Genomic DNA, 26,433 nt, shown 5'->3' with positions numbered 1-26,433 from the left:
AAATGATCTGGGTTTTTTTTCTATCTAGCGCAAGTGATTATTCCATAAAAAAAGAAATACATTGCCAAAATTATCCTTGTTGAAAAGACTGTCAAAAATACAACTGCGTCGTATCATATTTTATTTTCAACTGCGTCGTATCATTTCGTATAAATCATTATTTTCTTAGAAAATAAACATCTCTTTTTAATGAAATTTTAGTAAATTATGCAAAATTAAATTTCGAAGTTTATGGTGAACTCTGAAACAAATATATAATTGATTTGAAGGAAAAAACGATAAATAAAGCAATATGAACTGCGTCGTATCCACACATTTTCATAAAAATTCTTCTCCGCTTCGAGTTGCAAGTTCGCTATAACTTTTGTTTTACAAAATAGTTGTGCAAGCAACATATACCGAACGAAGCGGAAAATAGTGTAGCGTGATAATACATATATCTGGTTTTCAGTCATTTCCAACAAAAAAAGTTATAAACAAAAACATACGTTTTTCGTTCCAAGATGGCGGCGTTTGTTTACATTTTGTAGGATACGACGCAGTTTTGATTCCCAGCCCTGATTTCACGTGATGTGATACAATCGCGTATGACCAACCTTTTTCATTACGTTTAGGTTATTATTCATTATAGTATGCATTTAACAAAAATAAATTGGTCTGGAACGGCACAGTCGTTCGGCCGAGTTAATGTAGTAAATGCTTTCTTTGAAATTATTTTTTTTATATAAAAAAGATAGACTGATTAAATTTAGCCGATTTACTAAAGTAAACATTTGAAATACTGCAATTCTATTGGACAAAAATTAAATCAAAACACTTAACAACGGAAAATGACGAAGCCTGCCGACTTCATACGATCTAATGATGGGATAATTAAATTAATTTCGAAAATCTCTTTACCAAGTTTGTCGGGTTTATACGATTGTTAATGGATGTAATACCTTAAATCAAATGCCGTTCTAATGTACATGCAGAGAGCATTAGTGGTTACGTAATAGGTTAGTTAGAACACAGAAAATGTTCCAAACCATGCGATATAAACCAATGGAAATAACTGCCGCAGAATCTTATGTTAGTTTCATATACATGTATAAAAAGTCGTGCATATTTCAAAACAAGTCTGAAGTAAACATTATGTTAAGAGAGGTGCTCTCATTCATTTCCGGATGTATATATAGTTTCTCTTATGTTTACACAAGGCCAACAACAAATTTTACATGCTTTGCAATGGAAAATGCATGCAACGCTTAAATGATTTTTTTTTGTTTTGTGTTTTTGTAAAAGTGCGGAATAACACGGGCGTTTGTTATTATATCGGAGCATGTATTACTCTCATTTCTTGTTTGTACGTGTAGATATTCATCTTTTGAACTGTTTAAAAGCCGCAATTATTTCCTAAAAACAAAAAGAAAAATGGCAGCGCCTTGTATTAATTTTAACAGTAAATACTGTACAATACACTGTGTTGTTGTGATTTTATGGGATATTTCGTCCGCATTTGCCTATCTAAAGCCGTGACTGTTATCATGTCGGTGAAGATAAAAGTGTTATAAGGGTCTTTGGCCCTATAAACTCACTGGTAGATAATTGTAACGGATCAAGATGCGCAGTCGTCTAAATATCGGCATTTTAATTTTTAGTTTCGGGTTATTTGTGGTATTATTTCTCAGCACGAGACGATCAGCAGACCAGGTGGTTTGCCCGGTACAGGTATTCGAAGAGCCGGTGTATCACGTGCCAATTTATTTACGGGATGTTAAAGAGGAAAGTGACAAACATTATATTGTGCTTCAGAAAACTCTAAAAGATGACAGAAATCTATTGTCAAAGGAATTAAATAACCAGCGTCGAAAAATTGGCCAGCAAGATTGTGAGGTGAGTTGTTCTTGCATTTTCTCTTTTTTTATTCTTTCCTTTTTTCTGCATTGTTGTATGTTTTTTGCTCTCTTTCTTAAGTATCAATACAAAGTAATCTGTTAGATATATCTGTATATTTAATTATGCGCTCTACATAGCGGCCATGTCATGATGTGTCTTTATAACAACAGTATCCACACTTTAAAAACAGAAATCTTTGTCTTTCAAAGGCTGTTGCTAAATGGAAGTTGCACTATATGTATCGTTATGTGTTGTTGTTTTTTTTTTGGTGTTTTTTTCTGTTGTTTTTTGTTTGTTAGCTTGCTTTTTGGGTTTTTTTTTGTGCATTTATATGTAAACATCGAGACAACATTTTTAAACCACAGTTACACATATACTAATAGCCACATCGGTATATAGAACTGATTGCTCGAATGCTTCCAGAATACCTGTCACCCATGATTATCTATTTATTTCCTCAACGTACATATTTACCAGGTTTTAAAGACGATCTTTCAATAAAAACAGTTTTTTTTCTTTTTTCTAATATTGTTCTTTAATTTTATGAAACCAATGCTGAATAAAATTGACTGTATGTTGACTGTTTCGAATGACCTATGGCTTTTTGTATATGAATGTGATCAAGAATTTAAAATTTATTAAAATGTTACATATGATTTAAGTATAATATTTCTAATAGGTAATCTATAGTTATGTCTGCCAGATATATTATGTCTGTAATCATAATTATGTCTGATTACATTTGATTACTTATGTCTGGCCCAATAATGATCCTTAAAACGCTCTCAATAGGCAAGTATGTTGAAGAAATACTAGCGGCGCTAAAATACACCCCATCAACACTGCCAATTTCCTTCGGGATAATCTATCACAGTTATCCGTTTATAAGTTTGAGATACCTTCGACCCTTTAAGCTATGTGTCCTGTAAACAAATCAATTGATACCATCAAAACGCGGTTTGTTTCCCCTCTAGAAGGGTTTTTGCTGGTCCTAGGTCGAGACAGATACAAAACAATGTAATAACGAATACAAACCACTTGAAATTCTTAAAAGGTTTTCCGTGTGATATAGTTGGTAAAGCAGGCTCAAATCGTGACCGAATTTGAGTAAACGATCAAGATAGGAATGAAAATATACGCTTTAGAGAGGAAACTTTCCTAATACCACAATGATGGGAAATCTTCTTGGTAGCTAGGCAAAGATTTAGTTTTTGTGATAGAAATTCAACAGGTGAAAATCATCCGGTATTCTCTTTTTTAGCTCGACTATTCAAAGAATAGGGAGGGCTTTTGTACTAATTCCCGGCGTCGCTGTTTAAAATTAGATCAGTTTTTGCGTGCCACACTTAAGTTAATTTTAATCGTGCAAGTTGGTATCTCCAAAACTATTGAAGGAAATTGGTTGAAACTCCACATACATGTCCTCTGTGATTATTTAACATGATCGGCAAAGGTCCCCTAACTCTAAGTTGCCTTTTACAGAGTCATGGCCCTTTTCTTAATGTAAAACACTGAGAATAGTCACGCTCTGTCTTACGGACATCGTCCGATACCCACGGTTGCTTATTGGTTCGGCCATGGGTATCTGACGATGTTTTACGGACAGCTTTTGTTGTGTATACAATAATATACATATACCACTGCGGTATACCGTACCCCGGATATTGCTCGATATTATGAGGACTTTCATCCCATTTCGCGACTTTGAAAGGGGAACGAAGGTAAGTTCAGCGACGATATTTTCCAAACTAATGGCTATTTCATTTATCTAAACGGGTTTTATATATCTAGAGGTATTTTTGTAGCTCTAAAAGACGTAAAAGTATTACAGGTATTTGTAAAATTGATTAAACTACCCCTAAACGATCGGCTGCTCACTAGAAAATACTGGCCGCGATACTGTAGAATCGTTAGAAATTATTATATTACCAATATAAAAAAAAATTGAATCGAGCAATTTTTTTATTCACAATCCAAGTATGCCTTGTCCAAATTTCAGGCAAAAAGTGTGAAAGTACAAAAAGATACAGGCCAAAAAAGATACAAGACAGTGTACCGAGTATTGATTTTAAGTGTACAGAGTATTGCAAAAAAGCCCAACTTTAGTGTACAGAGTATTGCAAAACAGAATGAGCACATTAGTATAGAAACTCGATATTTTTGTCTAATTTTCACGTCTGTTTATCGATTCAATTTCATTTTTCTGATAATGTACTGTTTATATGATATTTATTCAAATATTTCAGATGCAACAGTGCATTTTCAGTGTTATTACTGTTCTTTTCCTACGGGCAAATACAATTAATGATTTAATTTCCAATTTGGTTGAAAATCACACTATGGATGAAATAAAGTGTGTGCAGGGTCGGAAGCAGGGTAGAACCATCAAAATTGACGATAAAAAACTTTAAATACATGTCTCAAGACACTTTGATCAAGGAGACCCATCTCTGAAATGGACAAGAATAAAAAAAACATATTTAGATGACATTAATAATAGGTTTTTACAGGGCAAGTTTGCCTTAAGAAACATATCGACGCATCTAATAAAATATTGGCTCGAGGGCTTATGCCGTCCAAGCATGCCGGTATCGTCTTTACCTTTTACTGCATGAGCATAATGCGAAAAATGGCTGTTTTCATTGAATTATAATTAAGCCTCTTGTTACAAGTTCAAACTGCTATGAAACTATAAAAAATCAAACAAAATACTGATCAAACTGGGCACAAATGTTAGCTGGACCATAGCCTGTGGAATAGTATGCTCAATTTTAAATTTCCAATTATCATGGCAACGGGGTGGGGGCGTCTCAAAATTGCCAAAAACCTCTATTTTGCGTTGTTTTTTTCCCCATCAAAACTGATTTCAAGGTGCACCAACTTCTCAATTGATTGAGATAAAGTCTTAGGTTTTCGGTGTTTTTTACACGGTACCTTTAAATCGACCTGAGGTCATTTAGCCCCCAACAAGTCCCAAGTCTTCTCGGCGATTAGAGGGGCTACTGCCCCACTTCAAACCCCCAAACAGAAGGGGGCACATCCCCCCCCCCCTGCGTAACCCTCTAGATGTACCTTCTTAATGGGGGTGGCGCCGAAAAAGTGATCACTCTTTTGAACAACATTTCTTAAACGAAAAAACCGTGTTTGGGGCCTAAATAGCGCATGTTTTACACTATTTGAGGCCTCAAAAGGGGTGGGGTGTAAAGCCTTCAAAACACGCCTTTATTAGGTAAAAGGTTATAAGGAACATAACGTTTTTATTGCATCTGCTGCCCTTTATCATAATCTTATCAAAATCTATTATTCGGTTTTTTGAGCTGTACCCGCTCGGCAGTCATACGGTAACTCATTGCTAATGGCGTAACAAAATTTCACGTGCAGACGGTCTGCCGTTGCTAGAGTGCAGGTACAAAATGCCCGAAAGTTACCTTTATATGGATTTTTGGCATAGTAGGAAGTCGGTTGATATTAGATATTGGCACACTTGCTCAATACCGTCTAATATTGACAATCTTGAGCCAGTATTAATGCACTTTGGATGCATTTTTTTACTATTTAAAGTAAGATATGCAATAATTATTAACAAATTCTGGAAAGGTTGATCCTTCGATAGCAACGAGAACATTATAAACACAGAAAATTGCTGAGTTCGTTCGGCTGAGATTTTTCACGAGCAGGAATGAAAATCTGGATTATTCGCAGATGTTTCCAGTAAAGTACCTCCGAATTCTGCATATTTTGCACATATAGTGTAAATAAGTATAACAGTGAGAAATATTTAAAATTAAATGTGGTAAATACTTTGTGTTCACTACTTGCATTTACTCTTCATTGATAACCAATACTCGTTACACTAAAAGCAATACTCGTGACACCGGCGGGCAACTCCAACGCAATACTCGGTACACTGACATGTGTATTTATTCTCAAAATGCATTGTCATCTGAGGTTCTATTGTTGATTGAGCATTTACAACATAAACATTATCATCATTATCACATTTCACTCGATTCAAGTTTTTCTTTTAAGGAAAGTATATGCACAAAAACATCAAATTTGACGGTTCCGAGCTCATTTATCACGTGAGCAAAGAGACGAATTTTACCTCCTAATTACATTTCAAAGCTATTTCTCAACATTTTTGGGGTTTCAGTAACTAGAGAAATTATCGTTGTATTTGTTTTTCTACAAAATTTATATCAAACCAATTCAAAACGACTAAATATCGTCACTAAACATACCTTCTTTCCTCGTTCAAAGTCGCGAAATGGGATGAAAGTCCTCATAATATCGAGAAATATCCGGGGTACGGTATACCGCAGTGTATACTGTCCCGTTGGAAAGTGACTAACTTTTTTAGGTTAATTAACAACAAAATGTAGTAACAACGTTAAAAATAATGACTAAATAAATCCTAGGAACCTTAAACTATAGTTTGTTGTATTTGAAGAATACACTAAAACGCCTACTCGACGTACACCTTTAGCACAATCGGTGCTTTGCTTCAAATCGGATGTGCGATTTTCCCAGTGCCAATGTTGTACGCTACATATTAGAAACTTTAAAGTAGGTGGTTCCATTTTCTGATGATATAAATCAAAATATTTTTATCAGATATTTTCTAAGTTAAAAACCATAGGTCAACCTTCCTACTATTATAACGTGTGTATTTACTTTCTCACCTCATTAGAATATATTTTGAGAGGGCAAAAATGCAAAACTATACGACCGTTTTCGCTGGAAAAAAAACAGTGTGCACCTTGATAAAAATGTTTTATTATATATAACAAAGTAATTTTAGCTATTAATTTTGACCAAATTATACTTGTGACTTGTGTAGACTTCCGACAACTTTAAGTAAAGTATCGATGTCAAAGAGTTAATACAACAACATTGATTTATTTTTTTGTCCAGTGATGCAGGTTATCCGCATGGTGCCTCAGGTTATGTGCGCGGTGTTTCAGATTATGCGCAAGGTGCTTCAGGTGCGTGCGTGGTGCTTCATATTATGCGCACAGTGCTTCAGGTGTGTGCTAGGTGCTTCATGTTACCAACGAAGATATGAAAAGATGCACACCTGAAGCACCACGCGCACACCTGAAGCACCACGCGCACAGCGCACACCTGCAGCACGAGACAAATAAAATGGATAAATGTCGCTGTAATTACTCGTTGACGTCATATATAAAATGAATTGTATATGTAAAAATGAAACATTTGTAATCAACTACTATCTTAGATATCATATATCGTCTGATAAATAAACTGAATAAATTAAGACATCAAATGAAATCCAATAATTATACATGTATTCATTTTGAGTAATAAACTCATTCCTTATTTCGTCACATCTATGTATCGGTGTATGACAGTACTGGTTAATTCCTGGAAGGTTCAAATAAGCGAAAGTTTCATCCCAACAAAGGCATGATAGATATGATATAAAACTACTGTACGACCTCTGCAACGCACTCTGCGAGACGGATATCTAGTTGTTGATCAGTGTTCTGCTCTAGAGAAGTTAATTTTATTGCTTACTTTGTCTCACTTTAAAAAGAGTTGAAACCGTTGTTGCAAAGAGGAGATTGCTCTGTAGAGATGGCCATTTTGTGGAGTTTACACTGTTAATCTGTGGAGTTTACACTGTTAATCTATCATTAATATCAATGCAAATAAGTATAGGGCGGAAAAACACAAGAACTAATTTAAGAGTTAGTGGAGTAATAAAACTGTGATAAGTTAATTCGATACCTTTTCCAAAGTTCATTTAAAGGCACAGTATGCCTCAGAAATTAATATTGATTTCCTTCTTTACAAAGGGCAAACATGATTTTTTATAACTTTTAAAAAATAGTTTAAGAGCATGTTAAATGTTTATTGATGGAAGAAAATGGCATTTAATCTGAAATTATTTGTCTTAAAAATCGCAAAAAAAAACCGTAAAAACAAAGTAGTATTTTGACTTCCATACAAAATAATAAATAACTGTACTAATTGCAAAAAAGTATAAGAATGCAATAAACTGTTCAGGTAAATGGCCGATGAGAATCGTTTTGGAAACTATTACAGAACACCAAAAATCATTTCTTGGACATAATGGGCCTTTAAGATGTCGCATTGTAGTAACATGAAACTCAGTATATAATCATAAAACTAGCTGGGTTGGAAACTCGTGGTAAGTGTCAGCTTATCTTGATAAAGATATATTACATGTGTTGGTATTGCATTATCTCATGTTTGCTTAGACTAACCCTTCCGAATTTACAATCTTTAATACTTTGCTATCAATAAATTTAAGAAGATTTATTGCGGACGAAAATTCATACGGTTGCATTTTAGACAATACTCCCTTAAAATTAATGTTCACATTTGAATCTATAATATAAATGACTTTTTTTAACTAAACAAGCTCACGGAAAGAGAACTATATAACCTGTCTTTACAAGTAGAGCTTTAACTTATCAATGTACATACATATGAACCGCGTCACGACAATACCAACGTAATGCGTTTGCGACCTGCATGGATCCAGACCAGCCTGCGCATCCGCGCAGTCAGATCAGGATCCATGCTGTTCGCTATTAGTTTCTCTACTTGTAATAGGCTTTGTAAGCGAACAGCATGGATCCTGATCAGACTGCGCGGATGCTCAGGCTGGTCTGGATCCATACTGGTCGCAAACGCATTACGTTGGTTTTGTCGCTACGCGGCTCATATAAAGATGTACACATCTACAAAACAAACCAACAACAGGAAACGTAACAAACATCACTCTATTATATTGTAGTATGACAGTATGTATTGTTCATTAAAAAAAAGAGAAATAAGAGGTGAATAATCTAACAAAATACATTTCATTTAGAACAATACTACATGTCTATACATGTAGATGTATTGCATGACTCTTTTAATCCGACAATGCAAAATCGTCATAGACGAAATAATATGTAAGAAAGGAAAGACGTTAATGATATTTCAGGTGAACTGGTCGCGACAATGTTTCGTCTGTAACGGTTAGATCCAGGAAGGTCCCTTGTGGTTGAGGGGTTGCCTTTAATAATTGGGGCATGAGAACTGCAACCACCATTTATCCCTGCGTGATCGTAAATGGGTTCGAATAACTGGAGTCTATGCATCTCTTAGCTCCAGCAGGTGAGGTGGTTTTGACCCCTTATGTTGCATTGTAGTTTGTAACACCCGAGGTTAGCCAATTGCAAAATCATCTTTCCTGTTTCAGCGCCATATGGCTTGTACTGTGTTGAGGCGCTGAAAAACCGAACAAACAAATACCAGGAAGTGGACTCAATCTTTGTATCAATTGCACTGAAATAATTACTTGGAATTGTGAATTTTGCTCTAATATTACACGTCCCTCATCTCGTCATCTTTACTCACCCAACACATATTGGAAATTTGCCCCTTTCCCATCGAAGTATTTACATTTATGATTTAAGATTTGCTCCCACCCATATCTATGTCCTATCCAAGTCTTTAAATTAAGTATTGGTGATTTTCTCGTCCCCCATCCAACAACAAGTTTTCAAATTTATTATAGGCCATTTGCTACTTCCATAAAAAACCCACTAGATTCGTCATTGGACATTTGTTCCTTCCCCGATATTTCCCCGAAATTTATCATCGGACTATTCACCCACCCAAGTCTTTAAATTCATTTTTCGAAAATTTGTTTTTTCCCCCATCCAAGTCTTATTTATTTCTCATTAGACATTTGCTTCTTTCCGCACACAAAACTTTTAAGTATATAAAGCTCTATATCTGATGCAAAAAATATTGTTTGAATTTTATAAATGAATACTTCCAGAATGATTGTATGAAATAAAGATGGCAATAAATTGCCTTAAAGCGAATGGCTAAACAGATAAAATCCTACTTAAAATAGCAAAATTATATTTTGTTCCGGAACATTTTATTATGTTTACATACATTGTATCATAGTTTGGTGACCTTTTTGTTGAAAATGTGTCAGAGTTATATCGTATGGAGTGCAGGTATTAGTTACCCGCACTCCAGAGCATGCCCATTGATTGGCTCATTTTTGCTGAGGTTACATATTGTGACGGCAGAGAAAGGGAAAGCGACAGAAATATCATATTCAGATGTTCGCTCATTGGTTCTATTTTGCCGGGGTTTCATATTGTGACAATAGGGAACGTGTTTTTATGTTTGACTATGATACAAAAGAGAAAGAACATCAAAACACTCGGCAATCTGATTAATACTCGGGGGCTACGCCCCCTCGTACAAATCAGATAGCCTCGTGTTTCGCTGCTCTTTCTATTACTTATTCATGTGTGTTGAATAACATAGACATTTTATGTTATATCTTTTTAATGAATTAACCATATAATAATGTACCCAATATAATTTTACTGTTGATAAAGTTTATAAAAATGGTTTCATAAGATATAGATTTATACCCTTTAAATCTAGAGTTTAGGTCAAGTCTTTATATTTATCATTAGACATTTGCTTCTATCTCCAAAAAACTTTAATTCTAGAATTAGACATTTGTTCCTTTCCCCACACAAAACTTTACATCTATGATTGAACATTTGCTTCTTTCCCCACACAAAACTTTAAATGTATAATTGGACATTTGCTTCTTTCCCCACACAAAAGTTAAAATCTATAATTGAACATTTGCTTCTTTTCCAACACAAAACTTTAAATCTATAATTGGACATTTGCTCCTTTCCCCACACAAAACTTTAAATCAATAATTGGACATTTGCTCCTTTCCCCACACAAAACTTTAAATCTAAATTTGGCCATTTGCTCATTTCCCCACACAAAACTTTAAATCTGTAATTGGACATTTGCTCCTTTCCCCACATAAAACTTTAAATCTATATTTGGACATTTGCTTCTTTCCCCACACAAAACTTTAAATCTATAATTGGACATTTGCTTCTTTCCCCACACAAAACTTTAAATCTATAATTGAACATTTGCTTCTTTTCCAACACAAAACTTTAAATCTATAATTGGCCAATTGCTCATTTCCCCACACAAAACTTTAAATCTGTAATTGGACATTTGCTCCTTTCCCCACATAAAACTTTAAATCTATATTTGGACATTTGCTTCTTTCCCCACACAAAACTTTAAGTCTATAATTGGAAATCTGGTCCTTTCCCAACACAAAACTTTAAATCTGTACTCAAGTCTTTAAATTCATCATCGGACATTTATTTTTGTCCCATATTTTTTATGCCCACATATATATAGTAATTGCCCGTCCGTCCGTCCGACCGCCCGTACGCGGTGAACCGTAGACGGCAAGTTGGATTTTTTTAAGTTCTACCTGTACACATTGTTTAATAATTTACGCACTTACATATCAATAAAAAGTAAATAATCTGGGCAAGTAACATAACTATGGATTCCATTGTTTTCAAAGTTATTGCCCTTTTCAGGACTTTGAAAATTGATATGGTTAACTTATACCATCAAGTTTGAGCAATCTTAAGTTTTATTTATACTATTTGCTTCATAATTGCCGCACTTACTTATCGATTAAAAGTACATGATATTGTCAATTTCCCTTTTTATCACTTTGAAAATAGGGCTTTGTATGGATAACCTATTCCGGCAAGCTGGATTATTTTAAATGTCTCTTAATAACTTCATTTATTTAATGATATCTTCCATATTTGATAGGTAGATACCTTTAATGGTCCTCTATTTTTTTAAGCTCCCCGAAATATTAAGGGGAATATATAGTCGCCCGGTTGTCCGTCCGTCCGTCCATCCTTTCATCCGTCAGTCCTTCCGTACGTACGTACGTTCCGAATTCGTGTCCGGCCCATAACTTCGTTATTTGAGGTCGGATTTTACAACTATTTCACAGAAATGATCACCATATTGAGACGACGTATCGCGCCCAACATTTGGGTCGCTACCTTGAAGGTCAAGGTCACAGCATGACCTTGCAGCCAAATTGTGTCAGGCCGATAACTTCGTTATTTGAAGTCTGATTTCACAACTTTTTCACAAAAATGATAACCATATGGAGACGATGTGTCGCTTGCAAAATTTGGGTCGCAACTATTTCACAGAAATGATCACCATATTGAGGCAACGTGTCACACGTAACATTTTTTACACTTTGAACTTTGTCTGTTACATAGCTCTGACACTACAAGAGGTATACCTTCCTGGGTCAAAAAACCTATTCTTGTTTGTTTTTTTTGGAGTAAGGGGTCACTTGGGTCAAGGTCATTGTTTTTAAAAATAAATTTAAACATTTTTGCTCATGCAGTCTTTATTTTTAAATTGATTTCTTTAATGTTATGGATATGCCTAGGAAGGTCCTCTTCCTTTGATTTCAGTCAAGGGTCATTTGGGTCAAGGTCACCGATGTAAAAGATGTTTACATTTTTACAGGTGTAACCTTATTCTATTTACTGATGTCTTAAATTTTTGGTAGGAACAAAAAAATTGAGGAATCTTCATCCTTTGGATTGAGTAAGAGGTTAGTTGGATCAAGGTCACCTGTGCTAAAAATAGATTTTCACACTTTAGTCCATACAGCTTTAATTTATTGGCAGAATGTCCTTCATATTTGGCAGGAAGTGTGCCAAAAATAGATTTCTACACATTTGCTTATACAGACTGATGTTTTTCAGATTTGAAAGGATGATAATTTGCATGGTCTTCTTCCTTTGAATTGAGTCAGGGGTCGGTTGGATCAAATCACCTGTGCTGAAAATAGATTTTTACACTTTTGCCCATACAGCCTTTATTTATGGACAGATGTCTTTCATATCTAATAGGAAGATATCTTGCACAGATTTGAGTAAGGGGTCAGTGGGTCAAGATCAGGGGTACCAACAAAAAAAAGATTACTACACTTTGCTTATACATACTTTATTTATAGATGTTTTTTTTCATATTTGGAAGGAACATACCTTGTATGTTCCAGTGTTGAGTGTCGCAAGGTCAAGGTCACTTGGGCTAAGAATAGATTATTTACACGCGTTTTATACTGCCTTTGTAAAAATGTTTAGCAAGGTCTCATACTTGCAAGGAACGTACCTTAGCTGGTTCTTTAAATTTGGATGGAGTTTTGGGTCACTGTGTTCAAGATCAAGGTCTGGAATTTATATATATTCGATAAAATTTGATTGGTAAGTCAATATTTTTCAACTTCATCACAAGTAAAGTCATAAAAATGACTTACAAACCTATATTTTTCACATTTACAAAAACACTTCTGCCATGTTATATAATTGTATTTACAAATATTTTAGCAACCTTTCTGTCAATAACTGAGTGAATAACTAAAGCTTTTTTGAAAAATTGTTTCTTACAAGAATCTTAGCCGGGGGCATATGTGTTTAACAAACACGTTCTTGTTTTAATTTATAATTGGACATTTCTTCCTTCCCCCACCCAAGTGTTTATATAGTTATCATTGAACATTTACTCCTTTCCCGATTAAAGTCATTAAATACACCATTGGACAATTGCTCTTTCTCCAATCCGTGTCTTTAAATTTATTATTAGGCATTTGCTTTTTTCTTTCAAACTGGGGCTCCAATCTTAGCTTGTAAATGGCATTGTTTTTCCCCAATCCAAGTCTTTAAATATATTATCGGACATTTGCTCCTGTCTCATCCGTGTCCATAAATTTATCATTTGAATTTTATTCTTCTTTACTGGACATTTTCTCCTTCCCCCTTTCCAAGTCTTCAAACTTATCAAAGGACATTTTCTCGTTGATCCATGTCCATTTTATTTTATTTAATTGTTTATATAATACATTGTATTTATTTTCCCCCGCCGAAAAGGCGGCCGGGGATATAGAAATAGTCTCCGTCCGTCCGTCCGTCCAACCTTCCGTCCGACATTTTTGTCCGGATCATATCTCAAAAGTATTTGAGGTATCACCTTGAAACTTCATAGGTGGATAGTCCTTATTGAGGAGGAGTGCAGTACACAAGAATGATAACTCTATTCTGCATATTTTTTGAGTTATTGCCCTTTGTTATTTTTCAAAATTAATTTTTGTCCGGAGCATAACTCAAAAAGCCTTTGAGATATCAACATGAAACTTCATAGGTGCAGAGATCTCACTCAGGAGGTGTGCAGTGCACAAGAATGATAACTCTACCTTCATAATTTTTGAGTTATTGCCCTTTGTTATTTTTCATATTTAATTTTTCACCTGAGTGGAGCATAACTCAAAAGTGTTTGAGATGTCAACATGAAATGTCAAAGGTGGATAGATCTTATTGAGGAGGAATGCTGAGTGCAAGAATGATAACTCTTTGCTATATAATTTTTGAGTTATTGCCCTTTGTTCTTTTTCATACTATTTTGTGCAGAGCTATCTCAAAAGTATTTGAGGTATCAACTTGAAACTTCATAGGTGGATGGATCTCATTGAGCAAGAGTGCAGTGCACAAGAATGATAACTTTACCCTGCATAGTTTTTGAGTTATTACCCTTTGTTATTTTTCAAAATTAATTTTTGTCCAGCGCATAACTCAAAAAGCCTTTGAGATATCAACACGAAACTTCATAGGTGCATAGATCTCACTAAGGAGGTGTGCAGTGCACAAAAATGGTAACTCTACCTTTCATAATTTTTGAGTTATTGCCCTTTGTTATTTTTTCATATTTAATTTTTCACCTGAGTGGAGCATAACTCAAAAGTGTTTGAGATGTCAACATGAAATGTCATAGGTGGATAGCTCTTTTTGAGGAGGAATGCTGTGCACAAGAATGATAACTCTTCCCTATACAATTTTTGAGTTATTGCCCTTTGTTCTTTTTTCATACTATTTTGTCCGGAGCTTATCTCAAAAGTATTTGAGGTATCAACTTGAAACTTCATAAGGTGGATGGATCTCATTTAGGAGGAGTGCAGTGCACAAGAATGATAACTCTACCCTGCATAATTTTTGAGTTATTGCCTATTGTTATTTTTCAAAATTAATTTTTGTCCAGAGCATAGCTCAAAAAGCCTTTAAGATATCAACATGAAACTTCATAGGTTCATAGATCTCACTCAGGAGGTGTGCAGTGCATAAAATGATAACTCTACCTTTCATATTTTTTGAGTTATTGCCCATTGTTATTTTTCATACTTAATTTTTCACCTGAGTGGAGCAAAACTCAAAAGTGTTTGAGATGTCAACATGAAATGTCATAGGTGGATAGATCTTATTGAGGAGGAATGCTGTGTGCAAGAATGATAATTCTTCCCTATATAATTTTTGAGTTACTCTTCCCTATATAATTTTTGAGTTATTGCCCTTTGTTCTTATTCATACTATTTTGTGCAGAGCTTATCTCAAAAAGTATTTGAGGTATCAACTTGAAACTTCATAGGTGGATAGATTTTACTGAGGAGGGGTGCAGCACACAATAATGATAACCTACCCTGCATTATTTTTCCGTTATTGCCCTTTGTTATTTTCAGCCATCAGTATTCACATAGGTTTCAAATCTGTAATCAGATCAGCCATCAGTTTTCATTACCAAAAGACCTCTTAAAATTCAATTATTCTGCTCTACTACATATACATTCTTCTAATGAGCAAACACATTCGGCGGGGGATGGCCATGTTGACATGGCTCTTGTTTATTGTTGTATTTGTTGTTGTTGTTGTTTTGCATACATTTATAAAGGACATTTCTTAAAAATACATGCGCTATTAAAATTTTGAAGGAAACTAAAAGAATATTCTTTAAACAAAGATCCCTTTGTTCTATTTTTTTGTTGGTTTGTCGTTATTGTTGTTGTTTGTGTTTTTTTTTTCGGAAATAGCAATTAGCTCAGGTTTTGTTTTTCGTATTTCGATATTGAAACCCATTTAAACTTTGAATGGAGTTCAATTAACTGTTTCATCTTATAAACAGGACAAGTTAATTTAAGAATTTCAGCAAGTTACGAATAAAACAAGTTTGGCATGTTATAAATATAATACTATGTGCATTGTACACTATTGACATTTTGCATTGCATCATTCTAATTTGCATAATATAAGTGGTGTAAAGCTACAAGTGGGGAAAGATTCTATAAATAGTTCAATATCTGCACAATCACGTGGTATTCATACACTTACGAGAATTCTAACAAAGTGTCTCTGTTATTCAACACACTCCACGAATCAAATAAGAAAATAGAAAAATGAAAGTTATACGTTTCCTTCAACTGTGATTTGATTATACCCCCGAAACGAAGTTTGGGGGAGATATAAGAGTCACCAGGTGGTCGGTCGGTCCAGCGGACCGTTGCATTTTCCTTGCCCGGAGCATAACTTGAGGACTAATGGTTGGAATCATACAATGATCAAGCACATTGAGAGAAAGTGCATTGAACAAGAACCATAACTTGAAAAGTACTGGTTGGAATTCTAAATAACTTCGTACAATGGTCAAGCACAATAAGAGGAAGTGCAGTGCACAAGAACCATAACTCTGTCTAAAGTAATTACAGAGTTATTGCCCTTTGTTACTTTTTTGTCCAGTGCATTACATGAAAACTAATGGTTGGAATTCAATGCAACTTCATACAATGGTTAAGCGCAATGAGAGAAAGTGCAGTGTACAATAACCATAACTCTATCTCCAGTATTTGCAGAGTTATTCCCCTTTGTTCCTTTTCCTTGTCCGGTGCATAACTCAAAAACAAATGTTTGAAATTAAATGCAACTGCTAACAATGATCAAGCGCAATGAGAGGAAGTGCAGTGCTCAAGAAGCGTAACTCTATCTGGACTTATTACAGAGTAATTCAATAAAATTTCTTCAAACCACAGTGAAAGGAAATGCACCTTACAAGGACCACAACTATCTTTAATTGGCCACGACCATAACTCTATTTCAATTATTTTACAATGTATTTTGTTACTAGTAAGTTACTAACTTCCTCATTTCCTAAGCAGTCTTGCGGGGGTATTTATCACATTTAGTGATAGTTCTAGTTTTAGTAGGTTTAGCACTAAAGAAATGATTGCGCATTTGTTAAAGATCCTGTATGTTTTGTGTACTGTATGTATACCACGCACGCAAAAAGTTATATATGTACTAAATACAGACAGCATAGTATGGATTTATACCCTTAAGTTTTGCCCTACGTTTTCGTCAGACGAGAATGTCTAGATTTGAAAAATTCTGACAGTTTGTTTCCCATAAACTATCCTCAATAGTGTTTATTTAATTTAAACTGGATAAACACTATTTGTGGCTTCTAAAAGTAGGTCAACGCCTGTAAGATCATCTACAGTCGTTCCTTTTTGTGCTGTTAATTTTTTCATTGTTTCTTATTAGCAGACACTATTATACCTTAACAATCCATTTATTTTAAATCTTTAAAATTGTCAAATATGTGTTTAATAATGTTTTTGTTTTTTTATAATGGATTAAAAGTATGTCAGATATTTAACAACTGAAAAAGTTGCGCTGGACATGCAGTGATGTGTCGTGAATGTATCAAAATGTATACAAAGTAGTATTTTGACTTCTATTTTCACTTAATATACTATACAAAATAAGCCCAAGATAGTTTATTTATATTGCAAATCAGTAATAATTTGGAAACTCTTGGCAAGATACAAAAAATTTAAAGTTTTTTATTGAGAAATAGAAATTTTAGGATTTCTAAGACATTATGTGCCTTTAATGCTGATATTATATATTTTTAGAATGAGATTAACAAAGAAACGAACGCTGCCGGCGGATGGTGCAAGACCTCAAGTATGGAAGATGGCGGCCAACACATGACAGATTTGCCGTTAGCCAGAGGCCTTTCAGAATTCTTAAAGAATAAAACGGTTGGAAGTTTCGGCGATGGGCCTGGGGCGTACAAAAGGGAAATTTTAAAAATGGAACAAGTGAAACTCTATGATGCTTACGACGGCGCGCCATTTTGTGAAGAAACAAGCAAAGGTATGGTGAAGTTTATGGATTTAACAGTTCCACAGTATGGGATACCAATGTATGACTGGATTTTATCGCTGGAGGTCGCAGAACATATCCCTAAAGAATACGAGCCAGTGTATATTGACAATCTTGTTCGACATAGTAAAGAAGGAATTATAATGAGTTGGGCTGTACCAGGTCAGGGTGGCTTGGCACATATTAACAATAGACCCTTTTCCTACGTGGCTAATTTATTGAAGTTTCATGGCTTTAGACATGACAATGTAACTTCCGAAAAGTTAAAATTGAAATCATCATTCCAGTGGTTGAGAGATAATGTAAATGTGTTTAGAAGAATAGAGGCCAATGCATCATATATTGAATTCCTTTCAGAATGGTACACGTGAAAAAAAGGTTTACTGTAGATGGTACAGAAAAGAGGTGAACTTTGTTAAAGATGCATGCCTCCAGATGAGTCAAAATATTTCAATAAAATCAAACTTGAGAAATATGTACTACGATTTTAGGAAACGTAAAATGATTCAAGATTCAAGTAATATTTTACATGTTATGTGCGGTCAATGACTGATATTTTAATATTTACAACTATATTTCTACTGCGTTACTAACGCAGTAAGGGCTATTTATGCATATTTTGACCAGTTTTTGGTAATTAACATGGCTTGTAAGTGCCATGGACAATGTGTAAATGGCTTAATTTTGGTTATATCACAATATTATACATTCAAATACAATTTTCAAATTTTTTATGAAAATTAGCATGAATCTGGAGGCGTGCTAACCTAACTTTAAAATTGTATTTGAATTATATTGGATATAAGTCACAGTTCACATGTGAGGTACCGTTCGATATCTTGATATCTTTTAATTCTGCAGTTCGTCTAGTATATAAGGCACAAGGCGTTGGATCGATGCCCATGTATTTTTATTTGCATTTTTAAAGGATGGCGGTGAAATCGATATTCTTTAGAAAGCCTTTTTTAGTCAGGCTCGGCCTTTTTCTGCATAGATAGTCTGTTGTTTTTATTATTATTTATTTGAGTGTTTGCTACTGTACATGTACCACTTGTATGTGAGAGAAAACGGAAAAATTGCTTGACATTGCTAAAAATATATTCAATTTCAAAATCAGCTTGCATTTTAATTACTCACAACCTTGCTTGCATATATGTTTAGAATTGTTTGTAATTTGACCCATTATGCCTGAAAAAAGTTTATATTTTTATTTCTCCAAAGCTTTTTGATGTTGGTGTACTTTTATAATATCTAGAATTGAAAAAAGTTACTCATTGGCCAATTACCTGAACCATCTTTTTTGTGTCGCCTCTACGGAGTAGTGGCGACATATAGGGATCACTTCTCCGTCGTCTGTCCGTCCGTCCGTCCGTCCGTCACAAAACTTGTCCGGACTACTCCTCATAAACTACCGGTGCAATTTCATCCAAACTTTACAGGAATAATCAGTACCAAGTGTAGTTGTGCATATTGTCAGCATTTTCCGGTTCAATGATTTTTGTCGGAGTTATGGCCCTTTAATAATTTTTATTTTTAAAGTTTATCCGGACTACTTCTCTTATACCACTAATGCAATTTCAATGAAACTTTACAGGATTGATCTGTAGCTCAAGTCCTTGCGCATATTGCACGGGTTTTCCGGTTGAATGATTTTTGGCGAGTTATGGCCCTTTGATAAAAGGTGTTTTTTTTCTGTGTGTTGCCTGATACACAAAAGCTTGTCCGGACTACTCCTCATAAACTACTGGTGAAATTTTATCCAAACTTTACAGGAATGATCAGTACCAAGTCTAGTTGTGCACTGTCCGTCTGTCTGTCACAAAACTTGTCCCAACATGAATTGGCCATCATGAGGCGACACATGTGATCACTGATCGCTCTTGTAATTACTCACAGAATTGTTTGGAATTTGACCCATTATGCCTCAGAAAATCTTTTATATCTTGTTCTCAAAAGCTTTTTAATTTTGGTGTACTTTTATAGTATTTAGAATTGAAAAAGTTACTCATTGGCCAATTACCTGAACCATCTTTTTTAGCTCACCTGAGCTAGCTCAGGGTGATCTTTTAGGATCGTTGAATGTCCGTCGTCCGTCGTCCGTCCACACTTGTTCGTTAACACTCTAGTGGTCACATTTTTGCCTCAATCATCATCAAACTTTGTCCGGATGCTTGTCTAGGTGATAGCTCGGATAAGTTCGAACATGAGTCATCTCGGATGAAAAACTAGGTCACCGGAGCTAAAAATAAAAAAACCTTGTTAACACTCTAGTGGTCACATTTTTGCCTCAATCATCATCAAACTTGGTCAGGATGCTTGTCTATGTCATTGCTCAGATAAGTTCGAACATGGGTCATCTCGAATGAAAAACAAGGTCACCTGAGCTAAAAATAGAAAAATCTTATTAACACTCTAGTGGCTACTGTTTTGATCCAAATATCCTTTTAAATTGGTCTGAAAGTTTGTTTTGATGATTTCTTGGTCAAGTTCGAGTATGGGTCACCTGGGTAAAAAACTAGGTCACACTGCTCAAATATGGGTAATCCTTGTTAACACTATAGTGGTCACATTTTTGACTCACCTGTCATGAAACTTGGTCAGAATGCTTATCTAGGTAATTGTTCGGATGAGTTCGATGGGTCAGGTGAGCGATCTAGGGCCATCATGGCCCTTTTGTTTTCATTTGTTGCTATTTTTGGCAATAAGTACAGTCATCGTGAATTAGTATTTGTTTGCTACTTTCATGACAAATTATTTTACATTTATCGCTACATTCTTCATGTAACAACTATCTAACATTCTCTGAAACGATTATTTAAACATTATGAAATTCATGTTTGCCCTTTCGAAAGAAGTAAAACATTCTTTATTTCTCAGGCATAATGTGCCTTTAAACGTTCAACGTTCCATCAGAAACAAAATAAAGCATATATAACTTTAATTTTCATTGTTCTGTTCATTGATACAAAATTACATGTTCAGTTTTTGTTTCATGCTTCACTAGTTCTTCAAGAACTACGCTAAAATTTTAATTATTATAATTGTTCTGTTTAAAATTGAATATAAAAAATAATTCTGTTCATTTTATTTATATACCAATTACGTATAAGCACTTTCTGTGCATTTTACAAGTCCCTGCAGAAGGAACTTTTCGTCATCAGAACAGCAAACTCCCCCCCCCCCGCCAAGTCATTTTGGCCGACAAAAAAACTATTTATTTATCTGTCTGTTTATTTATTTATTTGTCTGTTTATTTATATTTATTTATTTTATTTAATTTATATGTCTGTCTGTTCTTCATTCATTTATTCATACATTGTAATATTTCTTTCCATGTAATGATGTCTTATAAGTTACTTATAATGTTGAAACACAATTGTTGATTATAGTATGACACGAGGCGGACTTTTTACGCCATTTATTATCACGAGATATTCTGAGTAGGGCAGAGTGAAAAAAAACATATAGAATGTCACGAAGTAGAATGTATACTAGTAACTAATGGATGAACTACCTTAAATTATCTAGTAGAAAAATAATCGGTTTACATTTAAATTAACAAAAGGAATTTAAATCGTCCCTCGTAGCAGAAGATAAGTTAAACCATATTGCATGACGCGATAAGATAGTCTAGTGAAAATTTGCAGACATGCCACCTTTGACATTAGTTTTCCACAATTAATTTACAGTAAACTCCGCTTATATCAACATTCAGGCGACCGCCGAGTTTATATCGTTTTAACCGGATATCGTTATATCCGAGAGGCAACCAATTTGAAAATAACATTCGGGACCGCGGCAACAGCATCGTTATAAAAACATTGTACATGATTTAATTAGCCGTGTCTAATTTTGTGTCAGTGTCTAATTTTTGTGTCAGTGTCTAATTTTTTTTCGTTCTGATGTAGTCTCAATATTTCGACGGCAAGACCGACCGATGTAACAAACTGATATTACATAGATGTCGATGCGAAGGGCGATCAACAAAGCCTAGGTCCACATTTTATGGGGTAAGGATGATGGTGACACATTTTATGTTCACATGCCTAGCAGAGAGTTATTGTTTACGGATCGTCTATAAATGTCCCTTTAATTACTTTTTTGTATTACAACTAAAATCTCATAACATTGCCTTGCGGTAACGGGACATTCCCCCACGTTTATAGGGCAAATGTCCGCCTTTCAAAAGTTTAGTGGGACAAATGTCCGTCCTTTCAAAACATACGAGGAGGTCAAATGTCCGTACCGCAAAAAAAGTGTGGGCAATCGTCAGGGGGCAAATGTCATAGAATCCTTGCCTTGCAAAAAGTATAGGAATATTTACCGATTGGTTTGACCTGACTATAGTATGTTTAAATTCCTTCAATTAAAGGAACTCCACTGAGTTCCAAAAGCCTAAAACAAATTGAATTTCTTACAAATATCAGCATTCTGAACACTTAACACATAGATATGTGCTAAAGGTAATTAAGAAATATACTAAAAACAAGTTGAAAGTCGTATTTTGTGCTATTTTTAGTCCGACTTGAGTGAAAAACGTCGTGCCAAGTGTTTCAATTTTTGGTCATTTTCCCATAATGGCTAAACTAAAATTTTTGTACTTCAATTATTGGTCTAGACCTACATCAAATGGAATATTTATCTCAAAAAATTATCCCAAGTCCTGTTGTGTCAATAAAACCTCAGTGGAGTCCCATTAACAAAGGACAGCTTCATATCAAGCACATTAAACGGGGTTATGGTCAATTCATACATGTACAGCATTCGGATCTGCCTCGGCTATTATCTATAATAACCTCGGAAACAATACGGATTGAAAGTAGTTCTACCACGTGGTTTCAGATGTAAACAGATACAGAGATAATGTAAAACGAATGTATATATTTGACATCTAATGTCTGTTCCGGTACTATTTTGCTTGAAAATATGTCTGACAACAATTTGTAATTTAAATATGCTCACTTTAAACAAATCCGACTAAATGTCAACAGGTTGGTTTTTTGTACTTTCGGTTTCTACAACCATAATAATAAATATATAACTAATGTATTGTTTGCTTTTGTACCTATGAATTCACTTATTTTAGGTGGACTTTTACTACATTTATTGGAAATAAACTTGTCAACAACTCCCAGCATTAAATTTCTATTTGTTTACATGTTTATTTCCTTAGCGTAGGTTAGCCCGAAATACCGCATCCGTTCTGTGTATTCATACTATTGTGTTCGAGGTCCTTATCCGAAGTCTGACGGAAAGGGCCGAGTAGTTGCGATTGACATGTACAGCTAATCTGATGTAAAATCATTCCCTTATCGGTCCCCGCATTTATAAATATATCCTGGACTTAATATAAACAGCAGTTTAATAGGAAATAAAAATTGTATTACACTTGTGTTGATAATTTTGTTTTCCGGGATGTAACGACTGTTGTGAAAATGATTATTATGTTTCACCGATACAGAGGTCTCCAGCTTTTTGCTCGCTTGAAAGAAACCAAATGACTTATCGTGCATAATTTCAGATACAGGGCGAGAATCTGGATGTCCAGAACCAGTTAGTTAATAATGTTTCATATACAATATGTACTACGTCCCTAGTAGAGTCCTGGTAAACTTTCCGTCAGATATATCATGGGTCACGCCCAGGTTTATTCATATGACACCAGTAATAATACTTAGTCTGTGAAGCAAACACAAAAGTGGTCCAAATAAGCTGAAAACTTTCTACCCCTGACCTTACTGGAACCGAAAGAAATGGACTTTTCCACCAGTAGGTCTATAGAGCCAGGTTCAGGCCGCATATTCATACAGTCTGAACAGGCTCTATACTGTTGGCAGATGGGGTTTATCTTTTCATCTTGATATCCCATTGTAACATTGTATTGGACAGTTACAGGCACTAAATACCATTTGATAAATTCAGCGAGTAAAAGTTTAGACAAAAAGGTTGAAAGATTTATGTCTACGACGTTATATTCCAGCGAAGCAACACGCGGTTTTTAATAAAAAAAATTTACTGTGATGGTCATTTAGCGATTTCCTGGTTTCACTGATTAAGGAAGACCATATGTGTCAATCCGCGAATTATTTCAGACACGGTCGGGACCCTGAGAAGATCCACCGACCTTCTTCCGTAGGCCAGCTAGACAGTTTCCTCACATGGATGATACATCCGCGATTCGAACTTAAAGCGTTCAGGAGCATGAGATATGTAGTCAAAACTCACTAAACTGTCACTTAAAGTGTAAAATTTGCAGGGGAGACGCTGAAGCTGAGTTAACATTAAATTTGATTTAATTTGACGTTTAATTTCAATGGCTCAATGGCTTAACCGTACAGTAACTAGTAAATCAAATGTGAAAAGTTGCGAAATTGAGTTCATTTCTCATTCTATTACAACTGATTTAGTTTATACGAATTTATTTTGGTTCGATTGTGTTGGAAGATATTAGCTTATTGAAGCACTCTCGAATCCGTTCCTGGAACCAACCAGTACTAAGCAATGTATTTTAAGTTTCTTGTTAAAGTAATCAACGGCTTGCCCCTGAAAGGGTTTGAACCCATGCGGCCGGCAAACCTTAGATCACTAGTCTGACTCGTTAATCACTCGGCCATGCCACCACCACTCGTACAGATTCCGTATACTTATAAGTGCTCCTGTACATTTAACAAACACTGTAGATGATAACCTTTGGCGACTAAACAATGGTGCCAACAGCCTACGCATTCGTGCAGTTACCATCGAATTCTCTACTGTTTAGGAAATAGATATCAATTTTGAGTGCACTGTTGTAGATAATGCACGGTTCGAGTTCAGATGCGTAGGAATATAATCACAAAGGCCAATAGGTCTTCAGTATACCCGTCTTTATACTGTGACAGGACGTCTACGCCGCCTCAGAGAAACAAAAAATGTTTAAAAAGCAGCTTATACAGTTTTGGAAGCAAGAATTAGATAGGCCTGAGTGATTAATTACAAAGCACTTAAACAATTAACCTTGAATTATTATACTACTTGCGTGAAAAATTACCATCTATTTCCAATTCTAAAATTATTAGCCTTGAGATAAAAGGTTTCACCAAGGTAAGAAATGTGTCAGTATTCACAATGGAATGATAATTTGCGTTTTCTGTGCAAAATGAGAATGAATATGCAATAGCTAATCCCAATCACTTACAGAGAAATTGCTGTTCCTGCAAGATTTTTTTTAATGTATATGGTAATTTCTTTGGGTATTTAAGTACCTAAAGATTGCTTTAATCTCCCTCAGTTTGTACATTTTATCAATTAGAATTATTCTTGTAGAATGTCTAAACTGGGGACCAAAAGCCTAAAAACATAAACAAAAACAAATTTGAATTTCTAACATAGATGGACAGGGGCATCGGTAAAAATGTGAATTTCCGCGCTATAACATGCTATAACATCATATGTGAAGGAAAATAATAGATCGATTACAGGGTAAGTTTTAAACCTTTCAAACATTTGTAAAAATTCAAAGACTTTTTTTTTAAGAAAATAGAAATCTGGTTCTACCCTCCTGACTTTTATCTATAATATAATGTTAATAATTGTTTTCATAATGACCTTGATATTGGGCTGAAGTCCTTTTCTATGAAAACACTAAATTATTGACAATTTTATTATTAACTACACAATCATAAACTAGAAAAGTTAATTACTTAGTGAACAAAAAATAATATTCCGTTGTTGTGAGGTATTGCAAATGAGATTCATGTTTTAAAAATGTCTTATAACAATTCAAAATGGCGACTTTTTTTCAATGAAAATAGTAGTCTGGATTACCTGCCCTTTTCTCTCCTTTCAATAGTACTAAATTTTATAGTACGACGGGAAAAAGTAGATTCATAATGGCCGAGCTTGGGAGTCAGTCAAAATTCTCAAATCTAATAATAGCCGAGTTTTCTCATAAAGGCCGTACTTTTTTCATAATGGCCTTGTTTAATGTTCATAATGCCGTGCTGAACTTCATATTAGCCTTACGTTTGAAGTGAAAACGTGCCTAATATTGAAAAGTTAATTAATAATTACCCATATTGTATATAATTTTTATATTTATTGATATTCTGTTTCCGTTTTAGTTTGAATTTTGGTAAATGGAATTCACTTAAAATTTAACAAAATAAAGATACTCTATATCGACAACGATCTGTGCCAAATACTCATATTGTTTTAAGGGGTGGAACCGTGGAATGATTTCAAATAATCTTAATGAAACAAGTAAAATGGTGTTTTTACTCTCTCAAATTTGACTTCCAAATATAGCTCCTTTCGTATGCTGAATGTTTTTCATTGATGATGTTGGGACAATGTCTATTTCGGATATTGGTTTCAATTACAGAATGATACACAAAATAATAAAACATTGATTGCATCCGTAATTATGTTGATGATTTGTATACCATGTACCTATGGATCTCTTCAGCTAATATGGAGCGTAGATGGAATTTTGACCGGCAATTCACAATCTCAATTAGAATTTGTTCGAATGTTAAGCATCTTTCGGTAGAATTAGTTTTTGAAAACTTTGTAGTTCTAGTCCGTTTAGCGACATTTTCTTCAAACGCATTGCATGTTTTGGAACACGGAAAGAATATCTCGAAGG

At 34.7% G+C, this 26,433-nt stretch overlaps 1 protein-coding gene across 1 annotated transcript; it reads left to right on the top strand.

Annotated features, from left to right (window-relative positions):
- Positions 1-1,205: 1,205 nt before the first annotated feature.
- LOC132747971 (uncharacterized) lies at positions 1,206-20,748 on the top strand. Its single transcript, XM_060737507.1, has 2 exons — positions 1,206-1,875; positions 17,555-20,748. Exons 1-2 carry the CDS (start codon positions 1,603-1,605, stop codon positions 18,176-18,178), a joined length of 897 nt encoding a protein of 298 aa, XP_060593490.1. The 5' UTR covers positions 1,206-1,602; the 3' UTR covers positions 18,179-20,748.
- The last annotated feature ends 5,685 nt before the right edge of the window (positions 20,749-26,433 follow it).

This window comes from Ruditapes philippinarum, unplaced genomic scaffold, assembly GCF_026571515.1.
Source record: "Ruditapes philippinarum isolate M1 unplaced genomic scaffold, ASM2657151v2 ctg449_1_1_1_1, whole genome shotgun sequence".
Classification (NCBI taxonomy): domain Eukaryota; kingdom Metazoa; phylum Mollusca; class Bivalvia; order Venerida; family Veneridae; genus Ruditapes; species Ruditapes philippinarum.
Note: the sequence above shows the minus strand (reverse complement) of the source record. Positions and strands in the feature narration are given on the sequence as shown.

What these genes read in the sequence shown, in the direction of transcription:
- LOC132747971 (XM_060737507.1), top strand. Translation starts at nt 1,603, where the DNA reads ATGCGCAGTCGTCTAAATATCGGCATTTTAATTTTTAGTTTCGGGTTA. An exon ending in TTGGCCAGCAAGATTGTGAG is followed by an intron (nt 1,876 to 17,554) that starts GTGAGTTGTTCT and finishes ATATATTTTTAG; the next exon opens with AATGAGATTAACAAAGAAAC.